We start from the raw sequence: 9,211 nt of genomic DNA, 5'->3' as shown, positions 1-9,211 counted from the left end.
AGAACCAGAGGGCTTACTTTGTTGATGTCTATGTAACTATGCTTGAAGACTTGTAGTAAGAGCATATTTTTTTTCTAAGAACATTAAAGAACTTAAAAGAATTGACTACATGAGAAATAGCAAATGTCAATGGAGAAAGGTGTCAACAAGCTGGTCCGAGGCAGCAAGAGTAAAGCACCAGTGAGAGGGTGGGTATGTAGATTCATCAAGACAGTAACTGTTTCTACTGCCGTTTTGCTGTTCTGGGATGAATGACTATCACTAATCAGAAAATCCAAGGCTGATTCACAAAGTCCAGTGACTAGAGTCTACCCCATTCATAAGCACCAGTGTAATGAGTAGGATTTAGAAAACTGAAATCAACCACACCTTTAAAAATAATAAGGCAAAATCATATGGTTTCCCTTTTCCCAGGAACTTGGGAATATCAATGCAGAGTAATGTAACTGGTGACCTGGGAGTTCTTAAGGAGAAACCAATCATAAAACCATCTCAACAGATGTTGTAAGGAGCTGGCAAATCCAACAACTCTTGTTTTTTATTTGTTTCAGTCCTTAATAAATGTAAATGTCTGCACCACAGTAAACTGAATCTATTAGAATCCTAGCATGAAGTTTAGAGGAGAAAAAGAGAAGTTCTGAAGACAAAGACATCCGGCATTATCTGCTAATGTCACCCACCATACTGTGGCAATGTGGGCCACTGTGATGAGACAAGAGAAGGAACTGTGAGGTGCTCATTGGAGATGGGAGGTGACACATCAGCCTTTGCAAACACCATGTTTACACAGCTAAGAAAACGCAAGAGAATGCATGCAGAAGAAGTCCGTGTCAATGCACACACTGGAGGCCACAAAACAAAGAGCAACTTCCTCACCTTTCTTCATGCCATGGCAACCAGTTTGAAGATAAATATGTTATTTGTGACTGCACAAAAAAAGAAGTGCCACATAATGTAAATGTCATATGAAAACAAAACAAAACAAAAAAAACAAACACTTTTCTACAGTATGTGTGTATGTGTGAATGTGTGTGTGTGTGTGTGTGTGTTTGTGTGCAATTTATAGGAGTTGTCTTTCTTATATGGAGAAAATTTTAAATTTTTCCAAAGGTAAGTGTGTGGGGAGGTTAGAAAGGAAAAGGGTACATTCTATAAAAAGGGAGACTTAGAACATAAAGCTTCTACATAAATTTATATTTAGGTTAAACACTATTCAGATAGAATTGCCAGTAAAATATTTTCATATTAGTCAGTATGGGTCTAAAGTTCATGTGGAAAAATTATCAAGGAAATATAACAACAACAAAAAAATAAGTTGAGGCAATTGGAGTGCTGGCCACAGGGTAGACCTGAGGAAATTTAATAACTGTAGCTCACAGGAACACAGGTGCGGCAAGTAAAAGGGAAGAGAAAGCTCGAAGGTGTCCTGAGAGCAACAGGAACCCAATATGTGTGAGTGCGCGTGCGTGCATGTGAGAGAGGGGGGAGGGAGAGAGAGGAGGAGAGAAAGCGAAGGAGAGAAAGAGAGAAAGAATAGCTATTCAAATATGTTACCTACTTAAATGTACAAAATAAAATGCTAGATGACATGAAAGAATCACTTTATAAATTTGGAGTAAGGAACACAGTTTTAACTAGGACATAATCCTCAGAAACTAGGGCTTAGGCTATAGCTCAATGGTAGACCACCTGCCTAGCAGGCATGAAGCTAGGTTCAGTCTCAAATGCCTCCATAAATAGATAACAAAATAAACAAACAACATTTTCACGGGAAAACATCAAAAGCAAAACTGAAACACAATAAGAAATGAATACTTGCAACCTATTACCCTCATAATAAAATGACTCATTTTCTCAGTAATGAAAGGTATTCACAAAATCCCTATGTTATGTAGAACCATAAAAGTGTTCTTGGCTAAATGTGGATTTTAAAAGTTACTTTAATTTTGGATAAAGAGAATAAGACCGGAAGCCTCAGAAAGAGGCTGTTTCCATCTATCAGGCCGAGAGCTGCACCAGTCACAGAGCATCAACCAGACAGCTCTAATTTGAGCAAGTTGGCAATAACTGGCATGTAAACACAATTATTCACTGCAAGGTTACTCATAATATCAGCAACCATCTCAATATCCACCAGTAAAATCCAGTGAAACAGATCTGGCCTGCAACATCATTGTACAGCAGTCACCCAGAAGGGCAGGACAGTCTTTTCCATCTGGACTGTGTAGTTGCTCTAAGATGGAGATGTGTACTTCAGTGGGCAGAGAGCTGGAGATTGTGCATAGTGCACTTCCATCTACAGAAAGAAGGATAACTGATGCTGGCCTCTCCGCACAGAGATGTGTGTGGGATGACAGATATGATCGCCTGTGAGTTAGTGAGAACAGGACTTTCGCTGCTCCTCTTGTCTGCTTGCACAGAGACATCGTTATAGAAAGAGCAAAGGAAAGTAAAATCTTCTATTATTCAGGAAAGTTAAGCTTTCCACTCACATCCTGCACCATCTCCAAGGCTTTAGCAGTACCCAACACACACAAGATGTCTATGCAAACATTGGTCACTGTTGTTTTTATTCTGATAAAAATAAAATGTTAAAGTTTTCAGGTCAAAAGGAACAGGGTGCCCCATCACATGTAGGTTCTTAAGAATGTAAAGGCTGGGTGGTGGTGGCACACGCCTTTAATCCCAGCACTTGGGAGGCAGAGGCAGGCAGATTTCTGAGTTCGAGGCCAGCCTGGTCTACAGAGTGAGTTCCAGGACAGCCAGGGCTACACAGAGAAACCCTGTCTCGAAAAACAAACAAACAAAAAAAGTAAAGGCTGCTCGGTGATTTAGGATGTCACCATGTGTATGAAGGAGGCCCTGCACTGACTATGTGACCCCAGGAATCATCTCCCAGCCTCATTCTCCTATCCCACAGCCTTGAGGGAAAGATTAAATAGTTGAAGTATACAAAGACTTAGTCATAGTCTAAAATTTGAGCTCCTATTATATAGGAGCCACCGGGTCGGTTCAAAGGCTCCACAGGGTTGACTGTGGCTTCCTCCCTGCCAACATGTGAACATTGCCAGTGTCCTAGGATGGCTACTCCTTCCCAACCTGTTGGAGAAGGATTCACTGCATCATACCTGTCCTGTACTGGTGATAGCCAGTCACGGTAGCTGCACCTGTGGCTGTATACAGTCTCATCTGAGCTCCACAATTGTCCCCAAAGTCCAGCAGGAGACAAAAAGCTGTTCTGGAAGCCATGTGAACACGAATTCCCAGAGCTGGAGGTGCCTGAGCATCTGTTCCTGGGAAGCAGCAGATGGCAAAGTGCCCAGCATTTTCAGTCTGTGTCACCAAGATGGGCCCGTGAGGATGCTGAGTGGGAGGACTGGAACTCTCAGGATGGTACCAGGATGCAGAGAGGTTGCAGGTGTGAGAAATGCCAGGAGGAGGGTCTGAGAAGCTAAGAAAAAGAAGCAGATACCAGACTTCAGGGCAGGCTAGAGAGTCCAGGAATAGAGAGGGTACCAGGAGGGATGGAAGGGTAAATATGAGCAGACTATCTAGGGTAGCTTTCAGGGAACATGTGTAAGGACCCTGAAGAAGGGCTTCCAGCCTGCAGTACAAGAGTTGCTGGCCTCTTATGAGACAGACACTGTGAAACACTGGTTTAGATACTAAACGCAGAGCTAGCAAGCCCCTGGAGACTGAAATCATTCCCCCTAGAGAATAGGACCATCACTTTAGAGACTGAGGCCAGCTGCCTAGAAACTGAGATTAGCACTCTAGAGTACAACAAATCTAGTTACAGAAATACAGGTAAAATACATTGTTTCCTTATCACTGAAACTATGAGCCAAAAGTCAGTCTTTTTCATGAATCATCATCTACTGCTTTTATACAGTGCTATCCTGACCTGCAGTCACCAGTTTCCCCTTTCCATATGTAGCTCCTTGTGCTGGGAGCTAGGGGCTGGAAACTCTGGACTTCTGAGCCTCCAGCTCCCAAGAACACAGGACTTCCATCACTGGCTTGCTGGAAACTGTTGCAGGGGAACCCTGATGATGAGCACTTAGGCAACTAGCAATCTGAATAGAGAACAGAGCCCTTCAAGGCAGAAGAACACTCTCATGGAGGGTCCTCACATTTCCCTCCTCCGCCTATGCTGTGCTTAGCCCCCTAAACCACACAGTCAGGCAGGCTAAGGTCTGAATTCCTGATTGCTCTTAAAGATAAAGGGACCACGTGACACAGGATGCAAGTGGCAAAGAGCAGCCAATCATATCATTTGGAGCGCTGTGACCTGGCACACTCCCTGTCACAGCTATAATGAAATCCAACAAGGAAGAGTCTTAAATCTCCAAGTGACTGATAGGTAATAAGGACAGATGGCTGTGGCCTCTGTTATCCTTCTTTTGACTTCTGGAAATGATGGGGAAGTAGAAAGTCAGACTTCTGAGAGGTGCCTGGCTGCTGGGTTGTGGGGATGTCATGGCGACTGACCTCAGAAGCAGCATCTTGGCCAAGTCCTCCTCAGAGCACAGCAGTCCTTGTCCATCACAGCAGAAAACTTCCTTCTTCAGGCTGCAGGGGGTCGCCACCGAGGAGACACCCTGCAAATCAACCTGTCAATGGCACTGCCTTCAGAATGAAATAGGGCAGTTTCCAGGAAAGAAAATAGTAGGCTGGGGAAATCCCTAGAACTACACAGGTGTCATCAGCAACATCAACGAGCACTATTATTTGCTTCATTGTTGACTTTGCTGGCAGCTAATGGATGACATTACCATAGGATAAAAGTATGCAGTCTCATTTTCTTTTTTATTGCAATGATGTATTGCAACTCTGCCTGAGCATTTGGTATCTCCACAGAGTTAGAAAGGCAAAGGAGGCATCAGTATTGATCTTGATGGCACGTTCTTCAGTGGCTGGGGGTCACACACCAACCTTTTGCTGCAGACCAGAGAACAATCCGTCTTCGCTTTCAGTCTCACACAGCCACCTGAGACAGGAGCTGGGGCTGGTACTGCTCCTGATCACAACAGAAGGCAGAGAGGTGCTGTCATGTGTCTGGCACATTGACTGGTTAAGTGTTCAGGTTGATCTAAAAGACCTTCCCCGTGACCCAACCCTGTTTCTGGGAGCCCATGAAGTAGATCCTCACAGGCTGGATGTGCCGTAAGCTGACCCACTCAGGACTGTGGTAGAGGTCAGGGAAAAGCCTTTATCGTAGAGGGGAACACAGTTAAAGCCTTTTGCTAAAATTTGCAGCCACCTGGTTGCAAGTCACCCACACATTCTCCGTGCTGGTTCATCAGTGTGTACTATGGCATATGTCTGACTGGGAGTTGGAGGCCTGTAAGGCAAGTCCTGGTTCTGAGCCCTAGACAGTGGCTAGCACATCGTGTCCTGTGTCTCCCCCTGATCACAACAGACTTGTCCTCATGGAGACAGCAGACTACAGCATGTAGTTAAAGTCAGAATTCAGCTCTGGTCCTTGGCTTGCTGCTGTGTCTACCTCCCTGGCCTCTCTCGTGATACAGGAAATATACATCCCTCCATTGGTGGAAAAGGCTCCATTGACCCTTTTGATGGCATGTTCTCCTGCATTCTTGCCCTTAGCAAGGACATTCTAAGTTTCTCTGGACAGCCAAAATGAGTCCCGTTGTCTGGCTATTTGCCACCTCCCACCCCCTTATAGCACTTTACCTCTTAACATAGGGATGCTTTTGAAAACAAAAACCCAGAGGCTAGGATACATTCCTAAATCCTAGCTCACTCTACACAGCATGAAGAGGATCTGCTTTCTAGAAAAGATGCGCTTTCCCTTTTGCCAGGAACAGTCTCCAGTGCCCTGCTCACTCAGCTTCTACTGTAGGCAGCAGACAGACTGCATGCTAGGGCAGGAGGAGAAAATAGAGCTCAAGGCTCTTGCCTGAGACAGCCCCATTTTGCTCACAGTAGAGAAAAGAATATTTCCCCAGTGGTCCATGGGGAGTGCAAATTCCAGCAAATGTTTCCTTTTAATTGCACAGTTTTATCTTTGCCAAGTCCTAAATAATTTAAAATAAGCTGTGAAATTCTTCAGTGCTTGAGTCTCATGTTAGAGACGGTTGTTCTGTCAAAGCCAGAAAGAACATGTTTATTGGCATAGGCTTGGGTGCCAGTCTCACCAGTAAAAAGCACGAGTGCATTTTATGCCGAGATGATAAAACATGTAACAGAGACGACAGCAACTGAAAGGTGTTGAGCTGTCAGACTCCCAGAAACAGATAGACAGCTTCCTTCCCAACCAGGAATCCCATGTTAGCAAAGTGGAATCTGGGAAGGTCCACCACATTGGACTCACCCTTCCAGTGACTTAGTTCACAAATCTGGAGCATGGGGGTGGGTGTTCAATGCTCCCAGTATTTTTTCCCCCAAAGCTTCAAATTTTTGGTTGTGTAATGTTTTTCTTTTTTGATTGAAAGAATAAAAGGAAGGAAGGCAGGAAGAAAGGAAGAAAGGAGGGAAGGAAGGAAGGAAGAAGAGAAAAGAAAAGGAAAGGGAAAGAAAAGAAGGAAGACAGGAAGGAAGGAAGGAAAGAAGAAAGCATGAAAGAAAGCCAAAAACCCATAAACTATTCATGGTTAATGTGTTTAACGAGGAGTTAAACAATTGTAAGTATCTTCACAGTGCTCTGCCACCAGTTTCCAGGATTTTTACTTCCTAAGGAGCTCTAAAAGCCCTGAAACAAGCCCCAGATTCTCCCCACTGCTACCCCGCCCCTGGGCCACCCCTCGTCTACTTTTTGCATCCATGGCTAAGACTTTGATAGTAAGAATAGCACAAGCACGTTTGCCTTTTTTCAGCTAGCTCATTTCACAAAGCACCACATCCTCAAGGTTCCATTACTGGTCTTGTTTCCAACTGCAGGAGCTGCACTCACACACCCCACCGAGGACACAATCAATCCCATATCAATCACACCGGGCCTTGTTCTAAGCTTCAGCATAGTATATTTAGCAGGAGCTTTCAGGCAGCGTTAACCCAGAGACTCCATTTTACAAGCAGCATCTGGCTCCCTTTTGAGTGCAAATGCAGACACAGAATGACTATGAGGGCAGGCACTACTTACTTCCCTCGTGCCATCCTGAGCCACAGACTGATACATGATAAATGTAACAAAGTATCATGGAGAAATTTATCAAAGCAGCTTGGCACCCTATGAGCACATGGGTGATTCCCAACCATATCAGGAAAAGGCCCAAGAGGTGGCTACATAGCTCAGCAGGTAACAGGAATGGCCATGGGACCTAGATGACTTGAGTTCAAACCCTAGGACCTAGGAAATGCCAGAAACAGGGGCCTGTATTTGTAATGCCAGCGTGGCTAAGGGCAGCATGCGAGGTGGAGATGAAGAGTCGTTTAAGGAACCTTGCAGGCCTGCTAGCCTGGATGTAGAGAAGCAAATAGAAGCAGCATTAATATAGTGAAAGGAAAGAACCCACTTCTGAAAGTTGATCTCCACACCTCTACCAGGGCTTTCAAGTGACCACACTTATATAGCCATCGCATGTGTGTGTGTGTGTGGTGTATGTGCACATGCATATGCACACACACACATACTACTACTACTATTACTACTAATAATAACAAAAAAGAATTGACCTCTGTGAGATATCACAATTTATATAAAAAGGAAGACATAATGAAAAGATAAAGAAAGGAAAGAAGGAACAATTAAAGAAAGAAAGGAAGCAAGCAAGCTAGTTTAGAACTTACAAACCACACCAGACTCAGCATGGTTGCCACATTCTTCCCTGGACCCCAGCAGGAAGAGGGACCTAACACTGCAGTGGGGACACCCTCCCTGCTAGTAACCTGCTATGTAAATACCCACTGTGAGCATCACGGGACCAGCAGGCAGAAAGCTCCTGGCTGGCCTTGGGGCTTTAGTTCATCTTGGTCTCTGCCACAACCGAGGCAAGCTTCCATCTCTCTGAATCTCATTCCACACATTGCCCATAGCTTCTGTGGCCCTGAGCCTCTGCAGCTGGACTCAGTTCTGAGGCTTCACAGCCCTGTGACCCTGCAGCTGTACTAGGATGTGGTGTCTGCAATGATTCTCCACCTGACACCATGACCTGACCCCTGCAGCAGTTCTGCATCTTTAAATGGCTCTCTGCCTGTCTCCCGGAAGGCCTTCCTGGAGTCTGTGAACCCCACTGCAGCCCCACTAATCCTTTATAGCCATTCCAGGACCTACACGTGTAGAGATATAATTACTATGCGATGCACAAAACATGAGAGTTAAATATTAGCTATTAAGACTGGAGTAAAAGAACCTGTGTTTGCCTCGGCCAGCTTTCAAGCAAATCAGGACTACTAAGCAGGATGGAGCCAACAAAACCAACTTAGCTCATGGATCTATTCTAACTCAGGGAGTTTTAGTATTGTGGGAAGGTACAGTGTGTCTTTCTATCTGTGTTTCTGGCATAGCATGCTCATGACTAGAGTTCACAGTAGTGACCTGAGGACGCTTACCTGGCACTACCTTGTATGACTCCCAACATTCAGGGTTAAGTTTACTCTACAACCTGGTCTAGGAAAAATTATATATTTTTCCCTGTAGTGCTGAGAGGTTCAAATCTACTTTGGGGTGGCAGAACTGACCCTGGTGTTGGCATCTGTCTTAGTCAGGGTTTCTATTCCTGCACAACATCATGACCAAGAAGCAAGTTGGGGAGGAAAGGGTTTATTTGGCTTACTTCCACATGGCTGTTCATCACCAAAGGAAGTCAGGACTGGAACTCAAGCAGGTCAGGAAGCAGGAGCTGATTCAGAGGCCATGGAGGGATGTTCTTTACTGGCTTGCTTCTCCTGGCTTGCTCAGCCTGCTCTCTTATAGAGCCCAAGACTTCTAGCCCAGAGATGGCACCACCCACAAGGGGCCCTACCCTCTTGATCAATAATTGAGAAAATGCCCCACAGCTGGACTTCATGGAGGCACTTCCCCAACTGAAGCTCCCTTCTGTGATAACTCCAGCCTGTGTCAAGTTGACACAAAACTAGCCAGTACAGCATCTGAGACATTGCTTGTGATTCCCATGCCATCTGTATAGTCTGAAATGCTGGACTGCCTGGGCTTCTGTGACCTACCTGTTAGTACCTTCACCCCAATCTGGAAGAGCTTGTGGTTCTCTGTTAATAAGGCTTAGCCTTCCTTCACTACTTGTGTTCA

General features: G+C 44.9%; 1 protein-coding gene across 1 annotated transcript in view; it reads right to left on the bottom strand.

Annotated features, from left to right (window-relative positions):
• The window catches only part of Pkd1l1 (polycystin 1 like 1, transient receptor potential channel interacting), a 143,369-nt gene that overhangs the window by 127,088 nt on the left and 7,070 nt on the right, over nt 1–9,211 (bottom strand). Inside the window, exons 5-6 of the mRNA XM_031342475.1 lie at nt 4,492–4,613; nt 3,129–3,451 (exon numbers count right to left, since the gene is read on the bottom strand). Of these exons, the coding sequence (XP_031198335.1) occupies nt 3,129–3,451; nt 4,492–4,613 (445 nt within the window). The remainder of the gene's footprint in view (nt 1–3,128; nt 3,452–4,491; nt 4,614–9,211) is intronic.

This window comes from Mastomys coucha, unplaced genomic scaffold, assembly GCF_008632895.1.
Source record: "Mastomys coucha isolate ucsf_1 unplaced genomic scaffold, UCSF_Mcou_1 pScaffold22, whole genome shotgun sequence".
In the NCBI taxonomy this organism is placed as follows: Eukaryota; Metazoa; Chordata; class Mammalia; order Rodentia; family Muridae; genus Mastomys; species Mastomys coucha.
Note: the sequence above shows the minus strand (reverse complement) of the source record. Positions and strands in the feature narration are given on the sequence as shown.